The sequence below is a fragment of the Sebastes umbrosus genome, chromosome 22, assembly GCF_015220745.1.
Source record: "Sebastes umbrosus isolate fSebUmb1 chromosome 22, fSebUmb1.pri, whole genome shotgun sequence".
In the NCBI taxonomy this organism is placed as follows: domain Eukaryota; kingdom Metazoa; phylum Chordata; class Actinopteri; order Perciformes; family Sebastidae; genus Sebastes; species Sebastes umbrosus.
In genome coordinates this window covers 1,519,427-1,538,576 of record NC_051290.1, presented here as the reverse complement: position 1 = coordinate 1,538,576, position 19,150 = coordinate 1,519,427, and the positions used below count along the sequence as shown (strand labels likewise).

The window sequence follows — 19,150 nt, the reverse complement described above, 5'->3', positions numbered from 1 at the left end:
AGCTGAAGAGAAATGTACACACACACAAATTTCATCAGAATGAAGATGTTTATTGTGATCAGAAAGATATTTGCAGGAGCTAAAAAGTGGTGAAAGACACATTAGAATACATGTTTCATAATAGAGTCCAATCTACTTCACACTAGGAGGGTGTAACGATCAGGACCAGAGGACATGCAGGGACAAGATTTGTGCTATGTGGACAATATTAATAACCTTTGAATAAACAAGTGACATCACTCTGAGCTTTAGTTCTCTGCAGACTGAGTCCAGCATGTCATCAGCAGCAGGTCTTTACAGACAGCAGCTCATTGACTGAACTTCACTTCTGCTGCTGGATGCTGGATAGAATAACGTTACAACCAAACTAGTCTGAGTGGATAGTCTACAGGGACAGCACCACTCTGAACCTGAAACTCAACTAGTGGATGTTTCTACCATACTAACTTATAACTTTACCACCAGCTAAATACCTCCACTAATTAAATCCATGCTCTACTTTACAGGTTATGTTAAAGAAAGTGATTAATATGTCTATTTGATAATTAATACATCTGATAGGTGTATTTCATCAGTGTTTCTGACCACTAGTAGCCAGACTTGGTGTGTTTTCTTCCGTGAACCACAGTTTATTCTACCGGTGTTTCTGAGTAGTCGTGATGTGACTCAACTATATCAGGTGTATTACTGAGGACCAACGAAGAGCAGAGTTGAGTGTTTAGTTGTTTGTATGATCAGTTCTCTAGAAAGCTGCAAGCAGCAACACCACAGACCAGTTTCAACACATCATCCATCTGATCACAATGAGAATTCATCCAGACATTAATGTGAACATTTACTTCATCTCTCCTCTCTCCCACTTTAACTAACAGATCTGGGATCAGAAGCTGAGACACGATGGAGAACTGAAGGAGCTGACGAACAAGGTGAGGTTCATCTTTACACCAAATCATTGTTTTATCTTCTCCATGTGACTTTGATTTGTTGTTGAGACAAACATGATCAAACTAAAAATCTGAGAAACTAAATAACTGAAACACAAAGAAATGAAACAGTAAATCTATTTATTCACATTCAATCTAATCTGGGATCAAATGTAAAGTTCTTATTTTCTAATTTCATGTTAGATAAATGTGCTCAGAGTAAACAGGTTAAACCTGAGACTAACTATGTGCTCATTATCACAACATCCAGCCAATCAGAAACTAGTTCATCAGGATATAATGTGGACTAAATAAAGTACTGAATGAAACTAAATGTCTCTCTTCATCTCTCTTTACCTCCAGATTGAGAAGCAGCTCCAGGAGGAGAAGACCAAAAGGGAGGAAGCTGAGAAAGAAGTGGAGAACCTAAAGAAAGAGATGCAGACCAAGGTTCATTTATTACCTAAAACACTGTTCAATTATTTATCTGTGTTTTCATCTCACTTTATTTTAATCATCTTCATAACTGATATTTGTCTGAAACCACGACAACTGAAACTAAACATGAGAACAAATGTGAGACACCAAATAACTAAAACTAAAACACAAAGAAGAACAGTTAATCTATTTATTCACATTAAATCTGTGATAACGTGTCTGATTATGATTTACTAACAGTTGAAATCTACATCCATCTGTCTGTCTGTTAGCTGGAGGACAAACAACAAGCAGATAAAATACAGTTGAAGACTAATGAAGAGCTGAAGGAGACAAAACATCAACTGGATATCAAGAATGGAGAGATCAGCCAGCTGAAGAGAGAAGTACACACACATTATATTTGCAGGAGCTAAAAAGTGGTGAAAGACACATTAGAATACATGTTTCATAATAGAGTCCAATCTACTTCACACTAGGAGGGTGTAACGATCAGGACCAGAGGACATGCAGGGTCAAGATTAGTGCAGTTTGGACAATAGTAATAAACTTTGAATAAACAAGTGACATCACTCTGAGCTTTAGTTCTCTGCAGACTGAGTCCAGCATGTCATCAGCAGCAGGTCTTTACAGACAGCAGCTCATTGACTGAACTTCACTTCTGCTGCTGGATGCTGGATAGAATAACGTTACAACCAAACTAGTCTGAGTGGATAGTCTACAGGGACAGCACCACTCTGAACCTGAAACTCAACTAGTGGATGTTTCTACCATACTAACTTATAACTTTACCACCAGCTAAATACAAACACTAATTAAATCCATGCTCTACTTTACAGGTTATGTCAAAGCAAGTGATTAATATGTCTATTTGATAATTAATACATCTGATAGGTGTATTTCATCAGTGTTTCTGACCACTAGTAGACAGACTTGGTGTGTTTTCTCCAGTGAATTAGAGTTTATTCTACTGGTGTTTCTGAGTAGTCGTGATGTGACTCAACTATATCAGGTGTATTACTGAGGACCAATGAAGAGCAGAGTTGAGTGTTTAGTTGTTTGTATGATCAGTTCTCTAGAAAGCTGCAAGCAGCAACACCACAGACCAGTTTCAACGCATCATCCATCTGATCACAATGAGAATTCATCCAGACATTAATGTGAACATTAACTTCATCTCTCCTCTCTCCCACTTTAACTAACAGATCTGGGATCAGAAGCTGAGACACGATGGAGAACTGAAGGAGCAGACGACCAAGGTGAGGTTCATCTTTACACCAAATCATTGTTTTATCTTCTCCATGTGACTTTGATTTGTTGCTGAGACAAACATGATCAAACTAAAAATCTGAGAAACTAAATAACTGAAACACAAAGAAGTGAAACAGTAAATCTATTTATTCACATTCAATCTAATCTGTGATCAAATGTAAAGTTCTTATTTTCTAATTACATGTTAGATAAATGTGCTCAGAGTAAACAGGTTAAACCTGAGACTAACTATGTGCTCATTATCACAACATCCAGCCAATCAGAAACTAGTTCATCAGGATATAATGTGGACTAAATAAAGTACTGAATGAAACTAAATGTCTCTCTTCATCTCTCTTTACCTCCAGATTGAGAAGCAGCTCCAGGAGGAGAAGACCAAAATGAAGGAAGCTGAGAAAGAAGTGGAGAACCTAAAGAAAGAGATGCAGACCAAGGTTCATTTATTACCTAAAACACTGTTCAATTATTTATCTGTGTTTTCATCTCACTTTATTTTAATCATCTTCATAAGTGATATTTGTCTGAAACCACAACAACTGAAACTAAACATGAGAACAAATGTGAGACACCAAATAACTAAAACTAAAACACAAAGAAGAACAGTTAATCTATTTATTCACATTAAATCTGTGATAACGTGTCTGATTATGATTTACTAACAGTTGAAATCAACATCCATCTGTCTGTCTGTTAGCTGGAGGACAAACAACAAGCAGATAAAATACAGTTGAAGACTAATGAAGAGCTGAAGGAGACAAAACATCAACTGGAGCTCACGACTGGAGAGATCAGCCAGCTGAAGAAAAAAGTACACACACATTATATTTGCAGGAGCTAAAAAGTGGTGAAAGACACATTAGAATACATGTTTCATAATAGAGTCCAGTCTACTTCACACTAGGAGGGTGTAACGATCAGGACCAGAGGACATGCAGGGTCAAGATTAGTGCAGTTTGGACAATATGAATAAACTTTGAATAAACAAGTGACATCACTCTGAGCTTTAGTTCTCTGCAGACTGAGTCCAGCATGTCATCAGCAGCAGGTCTTTACAGACAGCAGCTCATTGACTGAACTTCACTTCTGCTGCTGGATGCTGGATAGAATAACGTTACAACCAAACTAGTCTGAGTGGATAGTCTACAGGGACAGCACCACTCTGAACCTGAAACTCAACTAGTGGATGTTTCTACCATACTAACTTATAACTTTACCACCAGCTAAATACAAACACTAATTAAATCCATGCTCTACTTTACAGGTTATGTTAAAGCAAGTGATTAATATGTCTATTTGGTAATTAATACATCTGATAAGTGTATTTCATCAGTGTTTCTGACCACTAGTAGCCAGACTTGGTGTGTTTTTTCAGTGAACTAGAGTTTATTCTACCGGTGTTTCTGAGTAGTCGTGATGTGACTCAACTATATCAGGTGTATTACTGAGGACCAATGAAGAGCAGAGTTGAGTGTTTAGTTGTTTGTATGATCAGTTCTCTAGAAAGCTGCAAGCAGCAACACCACAGACCAGTTTCAACACATCATCCATCTGATCACAATGAGAATTCATCCAGACATTAATGTGAACATTTACTTCATCTCTCCTCTCTCCCACTTTAACAAACAGATCCGTGATCAGCAGCAGAGACACGATGGAGAACTGAACAAGGTGAGGTTCATCTTTTCACCAAATCATTGTTTTATCTTCTCCATGTGACTTTGATTTGTTGCTGAAACAAACATGATCAAACTAAAAATCAGAGAAACTAAATAACTGAAACACAAAGAAGTGAAACAGTAAATCTATTTATTCACATTCAATCTAATCTGTGATCAAATGTAAAGTTCTTATTTTCTAATTTCATGTTAGATAAATGTGCTCAGAGTAAACAGGTTAAACCTGAGACTAACTATGTGCTCATTATCACAACATCCAGCCAATCAGAAACTAGTTCATCAGGATATAACGTGGACTAAATAAAGTACTGAATGAAACTAAATGTCTCTCTTCATCTCTCTTTACCTCCAGTTTGAGAAGAAGCTCCAAGAGGAGAAGACTAAAATGAAGGAAGCTGAGAAAGAAGTGGAGAAACTAAAGAAAGAGATGGAGGACAAGAGCAGCTCAGCCAGTCAGAGCTCAAACACAGAACTTCCCATTGTCGTTGAGGTCAACCAACAGGGCAATTATATCCGTCTCATAAACACGGTCCCTAAGGTAATGCTGTTTGTGTGTATATGAACACTATAAGTACTTTATAAGTGTGTAGAATATGTACAGCAGTATGTTAACCAAGTGCATCCTGGGATATTCTGATGGGACAAACCAAGATAATGACCTGATGTTTACCCCAGAATCTCTTTCTCTTGTTTTCATGAGAAGACAGAAATATCATACAATCATTTACTGTATAAACACAATGGATTCAACTGTAACACATAATGTATTAGTCTCTTTTAGTCTCATCCTCCCTCTCGTACCTAATTTCTCTCCTTCAGGACCAACGACTGGGAGGCTGGAGGTTAGAAATGGAGGTCAACGAAAAAATCATCTCATACACATTTAAGTCATCATTCAAACTCAAGTCTAGACGCACCGTCACTGTGAGTCTTTGTTGATTTCTCAATTTATGTTTTTCTTCTTTCTTTCACCACTGTTGTTGAGTTCCATTAGAAATTAAAGGAAATAATAATGATAAAATATGTGTATTACTTAAAGATTCAATGATTCTGTTTGTAAGTCTGTGACCTTTGTATTTTACAGATGTCTGGCACAGGTTGTAACCCTTATGATCCCACTGAGCTTCAGTCATGGAAGGAATTGACACCCTGGAACTCTAGAGACCAACTGATGTTCACCCTCATCAGCAACACTAACGTCCGACATCAACTCATGTTTTACTCACTGAAAGATTATAATTAGCCATCTGTCACACTTTTTTTAGCTTCTCTTACCTTTTAGCTCCTTTTAACTACAACAGGAAAGAGGAGAAAACGTTACCATCCGTAACACCAGAATGGATTCTGAATGGTAAATAGTGATGTAAACATTAAACATCAGAACAACATGACTCAGTACTGAAAATCAACTCTTCATTAATGAACTGTTAAAGACAAATGATGAAATAAATTCAACTCAATAACAACATGTGAGCTAATACAACTCAGGAACTTTCATTTAGTATGTTTACTGGATTGAATATTTATATTAGATCTTCACAGATCTTTGAAATTCTATGTGCATTGTTTGTAATTCAATTCATACTAATAATATGTAATTCCCTACTCCATGTTCTGTAATGAAGAGATAAAAAAAGATAAAGACATTTCCAGGTGCTGTACATTTATACCAAATATATCAACTTCAAAGTATGTACTTTTTCGTATTGGTCCTGTGAGATACAACTACATTTTTATATTCATAGAGTGATATCTGTACATTCTTTGGTGTTTAGCAAAATTAGTTGTGCTGACAAAGTTTTCTTGACTGAAACTACTCAATCTTATTTTTCATTTACATGTTTTCTATTCAAATAAACACATAAGATGAGTCTGTGTTTGTGTTGCTTAAATACAATAAAGGAAGTAAAACAGTAAAAGGTTGTAGCTGCAGGTTGTGAATAATAATCCCCGTTCTAAATTGTTGTTCTTTGTCGACCAAAGCTGATCTTTAATATAAATGAATTCAGTGAACTTTATTTTGAAGGATGATTCAAGTTCACATATCGAGATAAGCTCAACAAAAAAAAAGATAATCATAACTTTGAGGCAGAAATGTTTTTTTCGGCTTTCTTCTCCTGTTAATGATCTCATGACCTCTTCTGGGGGTCTCGACCTCCAGGTTGGGAACCGCTGGTCTACAGTCCTGCTAGCAGCTCTGTGAGGCTGCACTGAGGAACAGCTGCTTTGAGCTGAATGCTAAACCTATCAAACTGTGAACATCTTATTGTTTCTACAGAGCCTCTTTAACACCTCTTCTATTCATATATTCTCTCATGTGGTTTGTGTCTGAGGAGCTCAAATGATCAGCAGCATCTGTAGAGTCTAAAACTAAACATAGAACAACAACATGTACTGAGAAAACTGTCATCTGGCTTTTTAAAATAGTCCATGCATCAGTCAGTAGCTCTGTGGTTGTTAACCTTTCTGTGTGTGAGAAAGTCTAACAGCCACTGCAAGTATGAACAAGTAACACAGAGAAGTCTGACACCTTATAGCCAACTTGAACAAAGGTCAAAGTAAAGACAGAAGATGAAATGTTAAAACGTCTTTTCTTGATGACCAAACGACCTTTGACCTGTAAACATGAGGACCAGTTATTTCTGCTTGACTCTGAGTTTCCCACAATGCAGTAGTCCCACCAGCAGCAGCAGCAGAGCCACCATCACTATGGTGGACACAGTCCTCAAGACCAGGACCGCATGTATGAAGTGGTCTGAGGAGGGACACGTCTCTCTGTGAAGTGCTGCAGAGACAACAGGACACATCTGCTGTAACACCAGGACAGTATTAACAGGACGTAACAGGTCGTCTCTGAGGGCTTTCTGGAGCTTTACTCTGACACAAACTGAGAACTGATCCTCAAACGGACTTTCTTACCTAACCGGCTCTCTGGTGATCCTCCAGCTCCAGAGATGTCACACTTGTAGAGTCCTTCATCAGACCAGGAGACGCTGTGGATGGTCATCTCTCCTGTAGAGCTGCTCCTGATGAGGAGGCCGTCTTTATAGAAATCAGCTGTGAGGTTGGAGGAAGTCGTCTTGTTCCTGCAGCTCAGAGTCACATCGTTTCCCTCCGTCACAGGGAGGACAGGACTCTCCAGGATCACTGAACCAGCTGGAAAACAAAGCTTCTTTAGCTGGGCATGAAATGTTATGTTATGTGGGAGTTAGATGAGACAATTGATAAGAGTTTAATGTTGACAAAAACATCTCTTTTCATGTTCAAAGATAATCTGATGGATTTCATGTTATAACTTTTTATAGAAACGTAAACCTACCAGTGACAGAGATGGTAACACTGTCGCTCCTCTCTCCTCCTTCAGTCTCACACCAGTACTCTCCACCGTCTGCTGGATAGGCTCTATGAATGGTAAAAGCTGCTGTTGGCGTCTTAGTATCACCGGCTGAAATGAAGCGTGCCGTGTTCCTGACCCCTCTCAGCTGAGTGGAGCCATCCAGACCCTCGCAGGTCAAATACACCGTCTCGTACTGAAGGAACTGCAGACTGTTTGAAACGATACGAAAAGCTGCATCTGAAACAGAACGACAGAGATCTGTCTCAAATTAAACACCCATGATGGACGAAACATGACCTCACAAAATTAAAACAATTAAATGTGCATTCACCTTTTGGGGAGATATTGTTTAAATTTGTTTTTTTTTCAAGAACACACTCTGGTATTCCCCAAATGTGAAACTTCACACACATTTTTTACTTCGGACAATTACACTTTTGGTAAATTTATGAAAATCAAAAAGGTAGAATCTTATGTTACATCATGGAGACAGATATAACTGCTACTTACCGCTGTTCTGAATATGTGCACCCAGAAGAATGAACACAAGCATCACTGGATAGAAAACAGCAGTAAACTGTATATCAGACACAGTGTTCACAGAATATATCAAACCTTTACAGAAGAAACAGAAACCTGAGAGTCAGTACTCACACAGTCTGATGCAGAGAGCTCTAACCTCCATGCTGTCTTGCTGCTGACTGTCTGAGCATCACACTGAAGTCCTGCTTAAGTATATGACAACTTCCACTTCCTCTTCCTGTCCAGTTCTTCCTGCTAGACTCACAGTGGCTTCAACATACCGTGTTCTGCCTGTCTTTGAGTTATAGGCATTCATTCACAATCCTCTAAGTTTGATCTCAGAAATGCACACCAGCTGATTAGTATCAGGGAGGGGGGTGAATAGAAAACAACCTTTAACACCCTTAACAGTCATTATGAGTAGCTTGTTATGTCATTAGGTATGACTAATGTCTCTGCACCCCATTCTCAAATATCAATGCTTGGTCCCCTCAAGGTCTGATACCAACGCACCCTTTGGCTTCATGCACCGGGCTTTCAACTAACTCCAATGTGAACCCATCCCCGTCAGTATTAGACGGTCAGAGCAACTGACGTAGTATAAAGAGGGAGAAAGTCTTTGTAGGGGGGGTGGGAGTGGTGATGGACAGGTCAAACAAACACAGGACTTTCACTCTGGAAACCGCTGTTCATGTTCCGTGTGAAACCAAAAGTCAAATTGTCCAGTGCAGTGCAGTGCAACCGGACCGTTGATTTCACCGTAGTGGTGAAAAGGGAGCTGAGCTGGAGGACGAAGCTCTCGATTTACAGGTCCGTTTACGTTCCAACCCTCACCTCTGGTCATGAGCTTTGGGTAATGACAGAAAGGATGAGATTGCGGATACAAGCGAACAAAATGAGCTTCCTCCATAGGGTGTCTGGGCTCAGCCTTAGAGAGAGGGTGAGGAGCTCAGACATCCGGAGGGAGCTCGGAGTAGAGCTGCTGCTCCTTTGCGTCGAAAAGGGACCAGCTGAGGTGGTTCAACATCTGATCAGGATCCTCCTGGACGCCTCCCTTTGGAGGTTTTGGCACGTCCAACTGGTAAGAGGCCCCGGGGTAGACCCAGAACACACTGGAGAGATTATATATCTGGTCTGGCCTGGGAACGCCTCGGGGTCCCCCAGGAAGAGCTGGAAAACGTTGCTGGGGAGAGGAACGTCTGGAATTCCCTGCTAAGCCTGCTGGCCCCCAAAACCCGGCCCCGGATTAGAGGAAGAAAATGGATGGATGGAACTTATTTTACCGTACTTTTGTTATGTAAAGAAAGAACTTTACTAACGGCAGTCACGTAACAAACGTATTGATTTTAACCCAAACCACGATCTTTTCCTAAACATAACCAAGTACTTTTGTTGCGTAAGTAAACCTAAAAACTAAGTAAACCTACGTTGGAAGTTTATTTTGAAAAGACACCATGCATGTAAATGCAACGTTGGGAGTGAGAATGTGTTGCTGTCCTCCAGGACCTAGTAAATGACATCCTGTCCTCCAGGGCGTGTTGAAGAGATGCTGTTGACATAGCCTGCTTCCTTCTCCTGCCAGTTACTAACTCTCCTTTCATTTCAGATCCGTCCACCACCACCTGCCCTGCATCACCTGATCCTCCTCGCCCATCTACAGAGTTCCAGCCATCATCTCTGCCTGCTGAAAGCCTTCCTGCCTGTTGGACTCACCTGCCTGATCCACGAATGGATAAGTTGGTAACACTTCTCAATCTCTAGTTTCAAGTCTTCTTCAATACAGCATGATGTTCATTTAGTAAATTATGGTCCCATTTAGAGTCAGATAGACCATAAAGCAGGGGATGCTTTAGGGCGGGGCTACCTTGTGATTGACAGGTCACTACCACGGCGTTGTCCGGTCTGGGAGTTGTCCATGTTTTCGTCTTACAACTTTAACCCTTTCACAGTGTGTTCTCACTTCATCAAAGTTAAGTTTAACATTTTGGTCACCTAGAAATGTCTTCTTCAGCGTTCGGTTGTACTTAGCTCCACCTCTTGTGTCACTTCTGGTTCCAAAAAAAGTTGGCGACGTCCAAAAACCAAGATGGCGATGGCCAAAATGTCGAACTCTAGGCTTCAAAACGGCAGTCCACAAACCAATGGGTGACATCATGGTGGTTATGTCCACTTCTTATATACAGTCTAATCACAGGGGTGACCTGTGCAAAACATATTCATAACAATCACCAGCCACACTGTTCATATCAACATCCATAACCCTATTTCCACAGCTGTATACATGACTTCCTTGACATAGCAGAGGTTGGCATTATTCACTCTTGTACACCTTTAAACAGACCAGCATGTATATTCCACAAACATTTATTTACAAGATAATAAAGGTTTAAAACACAATATTAATCTAACTAAATAACTAAACTAAACAAACCAAACAAAGTGTGTGCGCATGCGTTTGTGTGTGTGTGTGTGTGTGTGTCTGTGTGTGTGTGTGAGAGAGAGAGAGAGAGAGAGAGAGAGACAGAGAGAGAGAGAGAGAGAGAGGGAGAGAGAGAGAGGGAGAGAGACAAGATCGCTTCTTGTCTCAAGACAAAAGGGGCGAGCATCAAGCATCTTGATAGCCTGAAAAAAATATTATATAAAACACATTTTACTGTGAAGCACCACGAACGTAGAGCAACCAGCTGAAAGGAAACATGGAGGTTGTTTTATTGAGTCCTGACAGCTCAGCTGGTAGAGAGTCTGCTCCACAGTCTGAAGGTTGTGGGTTCAAATCTCTCAAGAGCTCTTTGTGTTTTCCTCTCAGTGGGATGTTTTGTGTAAAGCCTGTCTTGAATGAGCCTCAGGAATCTGTCTAAAAACAGAATAATATTATTTATTGACCCATAAACACAACTTTGTGTGAAGCCTTGAATTTGACTGAACAATGAAAGAGTCTTGAAGCTGATTGGTAGCTGAATGGTTACATGACTTGACTCAGAGCTGCAAGGTTGGTAGTTTGATTCCAGCTGGGGAGCTTTGTAGCATGTGCTTCTTTTTATTTAATGAAATAAAAGCTAAACATGTTTTTTATGCTTTTCTTATCATTTTAAATGCATGAGAGAGAGAGACAGGTGATCAGAGACGGGAGAGGACGGGAGTCCATTTGGAGTCACTTTGAAAAGCCATTTATTGTTTATTGTATTATATTCCGCAAACAAAGAATTCTCTGAAAGTCACAGGTTCCATGTGAATCATTATGTAAAAATGTACTTAATAGAAAACAAACCTCAGTTATTAACATGAACATACAGAAAGAAACAGACATCAGAGAGACAAACATTATTTTAACTGACAGTTTATGCACTTTGTAAAGCAGAGCAACAATCTATCAGTTATCACTTCATTTATTTACTTGATTTATTACAAAAATCGAACAATTTATTTTGCTATCAGTGTACCAGACAGATACATACAATGATGTAAAGATATAGTATTTGATGCATTGTTGATGAAGAGATAAAAAAGCAAAAAACAAACAGTACTGTTAAATTGACTCACTACCTGGTAGAATACTTGACTAAACATGTTGCATACTAGAGAGTACAAAATGCATACTGAATACTAAACGTTACTTCAAGCAAAGTTTATTTTAAAGTCTCTAAACTTCCTTTTCCTTATAAATAAGTAGTATACTTCAAGTTTATTATATGAAGTATACTTAAATAAAGTTCAAGTATATTCCCCCCGAAGTATACATTATGTAGTAAGAATATTAATATCAATGTGCTAGTAGTATACTTGTAAGTGTACTAATACAATACTTCTTGGGACTAAATCGGCCCACTTTTTAGTCTCTAAAAGTATACTTTTAATTTTACTTTAAGTGAAAGAACAGTAAACTTTGAGTACACAACTAGTTTATACCTAAGGTTCATTTTGTACTGCAACTATACTATGAACTATACTACAAGTGAACTTATAGGTATACTGTTAGTTTACTAGTTATATTCTTGGAGCCCACTTTTTAGTTTATGAAAGTACACTTTGTATACTTTAACTTATAGAACTTATAGCCAATGATTTATGTATTACATAAAGAGACTTGCTCTTTTTGATATTTGACTGGATGTTTTGTGATGATAAAAAAATTAAAAATAAATTCTCTCATGACTCCACGGTGAACGGAGAATCCAAAAATGTAGAAGATTCTTGATGAATCAAAGTAAATTCATATCAAAATATTTGTTTACAAACTCTCACACTCTTTTATACGTTAAGCATACTGAAGTATATCTCTGATAAGTACATAAAAAGTAAACTGAAAGTATACTCTCTTATTTTAAATTTTAAATAAGTATACTGATAGCACACTTGAATAAACTTCTCTTTGGTAAAGGTGCACATGTAGCATGATGTAATCAGTCCTCCATCTCCTTCAGTTAGGTGTTTCTTCCTCATCGATCTGTAACACACACAGATGAAACATATTCATGCACAAGATAATATTTTATAGAGTAACTACACCCATGATATTAATTGTGCTTATGCTACCATCTGGTGGATGCTCTGTGCTCTGTCCATACCCTGTATGCTGTACAATAGGGTGACTGACAATGCAGAATCACTACATCACAGCTGGTAATGTGGGGGCTTTCTCAAACCGCCACCTCCCTACCCACTTCCTCTCTGATTGCACGTTCACATGGAGGGTCCGCCATATTAAGTCCATCCCAAACCAATTAGCGGTGAGTGGAAGTAGGTTATAAAACCCTCCAACAGCAAACCTGCATTGATGCTGACTTGCTGGCCACGTGCAATGGCGTTTTGTATCCATCATGGAACGCGCTCCGTACAAATGTAAGTTCCCTGCAACTACCCGCACAAACGTAAACTGATCAAACTAGTCAAAGTTAGAGGATAGAGGCTTTAATATCACACCGAGCATCCAACCTGTACTCGTCAAATACAGACGCTTGGTCAGAGGCCCTCGGCGTCTGATACCTATTCACTAAGGCACCCTTTAGTGTCCATATGAGACGCACCGGGCTTTCAACTAAATCCAATGTAAACCCATCTGCACCTCCTTAGCTACAAGCTAGTATGACACGGTTGGTACCAATGGATTCCTTAGGTTTTCCAGTTTAATATGCCAGTTATGTGTCAATTTAAGTACGAGTACCTCAAAACAGATGTCAGTATCTTCCCTCTACCTTTAAAACTGAGCCCGCTACAACCTAAAAACCTCAAGTTGTGTTCATGCGTAAAATAAATTAGTGGAGTTAAAATGAATTTGTGTCAAGGCGTTATTATCATGTTAACTTTGACAGCCCTAATATAAATACAGGTTGGTTTTGAGCTAATATCAGAATGCTACTTTGGTCCTGCTGCAGACTTAAGGGGTCACTGAGGGATTCATCTTATCGTTTTTCTGTCTGTGGTTTGTGTCGAGGCCGTGGCTCAAATTATCTGCAGCGTCTAAAACAAAACACCATGTATGACATACTTAGCTGGTGTGAACGTGTGAAACAGAAGTTCTCATCAAACATGTCTCGTCACAACTCCAAAGTGACATCTAGATACTGTTGTTTGAATGCACACATATGACTACTTTAGCACTTTACTTCAAAGTGCATTAAATTACCTTTCTTCTTCAATCATGGGTTTAATCTTGATTAAATATTTTAATCCATTGACAGCCCTTATTTACGTAAATGTTGATTTATATGTGTTTCCGACACAGTTAAACAACTGTAGCCTTCAAAATTCAACCCACAATATTTTTCACAGGCTACTTGATCTAAATACTGAAGGCACAACTACAAAATCTTGTGGTTTTTACAGAGTGAAGCATCTATTACCTCCTAAACAAAGAATACAGACTGTCACAAAATAACGTTGATTAGCGACCGATGATATGACCTGCAGAGCTATGAGTCAATCACCAGAATCACCAAACCTTAGTATAATTTTAGTACCTAGCTGTTTCTTCCAGTAAAGTAGTCCCATCACCAGCAGCAGGAACAGTACGACCTTGACAACGGTCCAAAGCATATGAATGTCTTTGTCAGATGCTGGAAAGATGACAGAAAGTACCTTATTTAAAAAAAATACTGAGTCAATACAATACTGCAGGTCTGAGTTTGTGTTGGAATTGTTCTGCCCCTTACTGATCACAACTTGCACATTGTAGGTTTATGCAACACATTTTAACGCAGCATGCTTCCAGCCCAGTCGCCAGGAAAAATTGTTGGCATTGGACATTTCTGCTAACCAGGTACGTATATGCATTGCATTCGGGTCGCATTTGGTCAGTACAAGTGACGTAGTTCAAAGAGTGAAAAGAGACACAGCGGTCAGCGTCATTTTCACTGTACAAACGTAGTCGTTTTAAGCCCAAACATGTAGTTGTTCTTTCTAAACGTAACTATAGTGGTTTGTTGTTACGTTACGTTGTTACGTTATATTGTTACGTTACGTTGTGACATTACGTTGTGACATTACGTTGTAACGTTGCGTTGTTACATTGCGTTGTTACGTTGCATTCTTGCGTTACTTTGTTATGTTGCGTTGCTACGTTGCGTTGCTACATTACGTTGCTATGTTGCGTTGTGTTACATCGTTATGTTACATCGTTATGTTACAGTTTTATGTTTATGTATGTTATGACCTGTTTTTAAATCAACGTTATCTGCTTTCATTTCAAAATAAAAGCCCTCAAGCATTTTTTTCTGTGGACAGAATTCCTTCATTTGTTAACACAAGGCTTTTATTCTGAAATAGGTGCCGGACTGTGTTGTAGAACATTCAGTGTCTTCCAGAGCTCCATGAATGAATATTTTACAGGGTTTTAATTGTGGATTATTACCATTATTTAGAAAGGGCTGACAGCAGCAGCTGAAGCAGCTGAAGCAGCTGAAACGCAGCAGGTGTGAACACCCAAAGTGCCGCCGATCTGTGAGTTCGGTGTTTGGCTGCATTACATGAGTTTGTGCTGACTCACCCACTTGATCAGAGAGCGCGCTGTTTAGGAGATCATAGCAGTTAGCACAACTAACCATCAGTAACTTCATTAAAATAGCAAAACAGTAAACTATTGTCTCACCTCTGACAGCCAGCCAGCTCTGTGGTGATTCTCCGGCTCCAGAGATGTTGCACTTGTAGAGTCCTTCATCAGACCAGGAAACACTGTGGATGGTCATGTTTTCTGTAGAGCTGCTCCTGATGAGGCGGCCATCTTTATAGAAAACAGCTGTGAGGTTGGAGGAAGTCTTCTTGTTTCTGCAGCTCAGAGTCACATCGTCTCCCTCCATCACAGGAAGGACTGGACTCTCCAGGATCACTGAACCAGCTGAACAACATTACAAAATATTGGAAGCAGAAGTGCAATAAACACAATACTTTAGAGGTAACATGTTTTTCATTGATATGCAAGTTTAGAGTTGAAATCTGCAATCAACCTACCAGTGACAGTGATGTTGACAGTGTTGCTTCTCTCTCCTCTTCCACCTTCACACCAGTATTCTCCACTGTCTGATGTAAAGGCAAAGTCAATGGTGCAGATCACAGTTGATGCCACTGTGCTATTTGAACATTTTGGAAAGGATCGGTTGATGTTCCTCACTTTCCATCCAGCTGAGACATTGACCCCCTCACAGGTAAAATAGACAGACCCGTATTCAAAGAGCTGCAGTCGGGTTGGAACGATACGAAAAGCTGCATCTGAAAACAGACAGAGAACAATGTGAATGAAGAACTTGCTTCCGAGAAAGAAACCAGGTGCATACTGTTGTAAAAAAGGAACGTCTGCAGAAATGTGTCTTAAGAAGTGAGTTTAAGGCAAGGAGTTGCAATGCCAGGGAGCCCTGATAACAACAGTTCTATCCAACCAGTTCTTATTCCCAGGGCGCCAAATACCAACGCTTTGTCACGGCTGTCAGTGTTTGATACCGCTGCACAAGGCACCCTTTAATGCCGGTATGCGATGCACCGGGCTTTCCATTAACTAAAATTTAAACCCATCCGTGGCAACATTAAACGCTCATGGAAAGTGCTGTGGTGACGTAGTTTAAAGAGTTAAAGCGACACACAGGGCCGGTGGACGGGGAGTTGGATGGGTCCAAAAAACACAGGGCTTTCCACCAGGGACATGCATCGCATTCGCGTCACATTTGGTCAGAGCAAGTGACGTAGTTTAAAGAATGAAAAGAGACACAACGTTCAGCGTCATTTTCACTGTACAAACGTAGTAGATTTAAGCTCAACCATGTTGTTTTTCTAGTCTTAAGCAGGTGTTTTTGTTTAATTCACAACAAAAAGCATGTGTTAACATAATATGTGACGAGTTGGGATAAGAGCGTATTGTTCTCTCACCACTAGTTGCTACCCAGGACATAGGAACAGGGAGGAGACCCTGAACAGAAGAACCCAGGTTGTGATCTGACTGTTACTGGTGTTAGTTAGATTTTTGTTTGCTTTTAGTTTGTTTATTTGTTAAGAGATCTGCGTGGTTAGGAGGTGTGCTTTTGTTTTCTTTGTCTGACAGTTTCGCACCACCTGAAGCCCTCGTTTTTTTTTTATTCGTGTGCTCTTAATTTAAGTGACTGTAACTTTTATTTCCTGTATTTCAACCACTACCGCAATAAACACAGTGATTCCCTAAGAACACTAGCGTTATGTGGCTTCCCTTACCCCTAGACCACCTCTGGGTTGTAACACTGACTCATACAGAGTCAGAAGTTCATAAATGTAGTATGAATAGCTAGATACCAGGTTAGTCTTGAAACAAAAATGTTAAATTGATTTGAAAATTAACCTCTAGCCACTGAAGAAACATTTGGACAGAGGTGTGGTTGTAAAAATTGAACACATTAAAAAACCTGCTGTTACATTTTGGACCAATTGTAGTTGAAAGAGACAATTATTGCTTCGGCATCATTTAAAGGAATAACATAAATCCAAAGAGATGAGATGACAACGCTCTTAAGCAGTCAAAGAGCACTCTCAGGTTTTAAGCTACAGGTTTTTGACTATGGATCAAATAAAATGAGCTCACATTTACTGATATTTAGGTGCAGAAATACAGCCAGAGTTGCCAGGTTCTACTGTTACATTAGCGGAGTGTCATCAGCATAATAGCGAGTTCCGGGTCAGTGCTCTCAGACTTCATTTTTTCTCTTCCTTTTGAAGAAAAGAGTAGAAGATTTAAACTTCTTGAAACCCAAACCACAAACTTGAGATGGTATTTTGTTATGCAGGTGTTATATGAAGCTGGCTTTAGAGTTAGGGTTAAGGTTTTAGGGTTCGGGTTCCGGTTGGGAACGACTAATTTCTACTTACCAGGTGGCTTAGAATAATTTTGCTGAACATGTGCAACCAGCAGCATCAACACATTCATCACTGGAGAGACAAAAGAGGAGAGATTTGTTTATACTGTATGAAGTCCAAAATGTTTGTGCAGCTGTGAAACACTTAAAATGTTTCTGGGTACCAACCATGTCATATTAGCTTATGGGGAAGGAGGTTAAATAAACTCCAAACTTATGCTAAATTTTTGGCGAGGAAAAACTGGCATAGCAATTTTCAAGTCTCAAGTTTTGGGGCAAGTCATTGTCAAGTCAGCACACTGACATACTGACAGCTGTTGTTGCCTGTTGGGCTGCAGTTTGCCATGTTATGATTTGAGCATATTCTTTATGCTAAATGCAGTACCTGTGAGGGTTTCTGGACAATATTTGTCATTGTTTTGTGCTGTTAATTCATTTCAAATAATAAATATATACATACATTTGCATAAAGCAGCATATTTGCCCACTCCCATGTTGACAAGAGTATTAAAAACTCCATTTAAGGTACATTTTGAACAGATACAATTTGTGTGATTAATCGTGATTAAATATTTTAATCGATTGACAGCCCTAATTTGAATATTAATGGTTTAATGAAATACCTTAAAACATCGCAGAACCTAACATGATTTGGCATATAGCTTCCATAAAGGACACCTGACACAAATACATCTGTTGAAATGCAAATCTTATCTGGTCAATACGTTGATTCTCACAGAGGAACTTCTTTAGTTCCACAAATATAATTACATGTATCGATACACCACACAATAAAAAGGGATAACTTAGTCATTTATCTCTAAAACTTATATGTTACCATCGTTTCTATTTAGTTTACTGTTATTTATATAGAGGAACAAGGCATAGAGAAAGAAGACAAATGCAGTACTCACTCAGTCTGAAGCAGAGAGCTGTAACCTCCATGATGTCTTGCTGCTGACTGTCTGAGCGTCAGACTGAATCAAAGCTAAATACAGAATGATGCAGTTGAGAACTTCCTCTTCCTGTGCACATTATTTCCGGGGTTAAGCAGGCTGCAGCTCTAGCTTTAAAATACTTCAAATGATCTTAGATTTGGGCAAAAGGTACATAAAAAAATCACTTGTAGTATGCTCTAAACACTCTAGAAAGTGTACTTTAAAGTATACTCTCCGTTAACTACTAGTTTAATAGTTTTTATACTGCAAGTACACTTGTAGCCCACATTTTAACAGAGATTCGAGTCTGCTACTCAAGAATACTTAATCATACTTTTCCTAAGTGTATCTCGATCAAAAGATTAAGTATGAGTAAGCCTATAAGCTAAGTATACTTAGACTTCTCTGTAAATTTGTCAGTATAGTTGCAGTACAAAATACAGGTGATTTACTTAGGTGTAAACTAGTTGTGTACTCAAAGTTTACTATTTTTTACATTTAAAGTATACTTAAAAGAATACTTTTATAAACTAAAAAGTGGGCCAATTTGGTCTAGAAGTATTGATGTAGTACACTTAAAAGTATAGTACTAGCACACTCATATTAGTATACCTACTACATAAAATATACTTTGGAAATATATTTGAACTTTACTTAATTTTCCTTAAAAAAATAAACTTGAAGTATACTACTTTTTCCTATGAGTTACTGTTTTAGAGGCTTTTCCATCCTGAAAACA

The 19,150-nt window shown here is 38.9% G+C and overlaps 4 protein-coding genes across 4 annotated transcripts in view; 2 read left to right on the top strand and 2 right to left on the bottom strand.

Annotated features, from left to right (window-relative positions):
* LOC119481824 (golgin subfamily A member 6-like protein 22) overlaps nt 1–5,945 on the top strand; it is a 60,577-nt gene extending 54,632 nt beyond the window's left edge. The window contains exons 19-27 of the mRNA XM_037759075.1: nt 1,287–1,373; nt 1,634–1,747; nt 2,567–2,620; nt 2,981–3,067; nt 3,328–3,441; nt 4,260–4,301; nt 4,662–4,847; nt 5,129–5,233; nt 5,394–5,945. Of these exons, the coding sequence (XP_037615003.1) occupies nt 1,287–1,373; nt 1,634–1,747; nt 2,567–2,620; nt 2,981–3,067; nt 3,328–3,441; nt 4,260–4,301; nt 4,662–4,847; nt 5,129–5,233; nt 5,394–5,552 (948 nt within the window). The 3' untranslated portion in view covers nt 5,553–5,945. The remainder of the gene's footprint in view (nt 1–1,286; nt 1,374–1,633; nt 1,748–2,566; nt 2,621–2,980; nt 3,068–3,327; nt 3,442–4,259; nt 4,302–4,661; nt 4,848–5,128; nt 5,234–5,393) is intronic.
* The window catches only part of LOC119481828, a 67,004-nt gene that overhangs the window by 15,826 nt on the left and 32,028 nt on the right, over nt 1–19,150 (top strand). The window lies entirely within an intron of this gene.
* Nucleotides 6,439–8,337, bottom strand: LOC119481878 (low affinity immunoglobulin gamma Fc region receptor II-like). Its single transcript, XM_037759193.1, has 5 exons — nt 8,301–8,337; nt 8,157–8,201; nt 7,629–7,883; nt 7,229–7,465; nt 6,439–7,094 (listed from the first exon to the last, which is right to left on the bottom strand). Exons 1-5 carry the CDS (start codon nt 8,329–8,331, stop codon nt 6,946–6,948), a joined length of 717 nt encoding a protein of 238 aa, XP_037615121.1. The 5' UTR covers nt 8,332–8,337; the 3' UTR covers nt 6,439–6,945.
* On the bottom strand, nt 12,527–18,761 carry LOC119481883 (low affinity immunoglobulin gamma Fc region receptor II-b-like). The gene is made up of 6 exons (XM_037759208.1): nt 18,388–18,761; nt 17,487–17,546; nt 15,612–15,869; nt 15,253–15,498; nt 14,126–14,221; nt 12,527–12,612 (listed from the first exon to the last, which is right to left on the bottom strand). Exons 1-6 carry the CDS (start codon nt 18,416–18,418, stop codon nt 12,605–12,607), a joined length of 699 nt encoding a protein of 232 aa, XP_037615136.1. The 5' UTR covers nt 18,419–18,761; the 3' UTR covers nt 12,527–12,604.

Excerpts from the sequence above, each read along its gene's own strand:
- LOC119481883 (XM_037759208.1), bottom strand. The coding sequence starts at position 18,418 with ATGGAGGTTACAGCTCTCTGCTTCAGACTGA. Across the intron at positions 17,547-18,387 it reads AGCTCTCTGCTTCAGACTGA|TGATGAATGTGTTGATGCTG; the intron begins GTGAGTACTGCA and ends TTGTCTCTCCAG. Across the intron at positions 14,222-15,252 it reads GAGCTGGCTGGCTGTCAGAG|CATCTGACAAAGACATTCAT; the intron begins GTGAGACAATAG and ends TCATCTTTCCAG.
- LOC119481878 (XM_037759193.1), bottom strand. The coding sequence starts at position 8,331 with ATGGAGGTTAGAGCTCTCTGCATCAGACTGT. Across the intron at positions 8,202-8,300 it reads AGCTCTCTGCATCAGACTGT|TGATGCTTGTGTTCATTCTT; the intron begins GTGAGTACTGAC and ends TTTTCTATCCAG. Across the intron at positions 7,466-7,628 it reads TGTTACCATCTCTGTCACTG|CTGGTTCAGTGATCCTGGAG; the intron begins GTAGGTTTACGT and ends TTTGTTTTCCAG.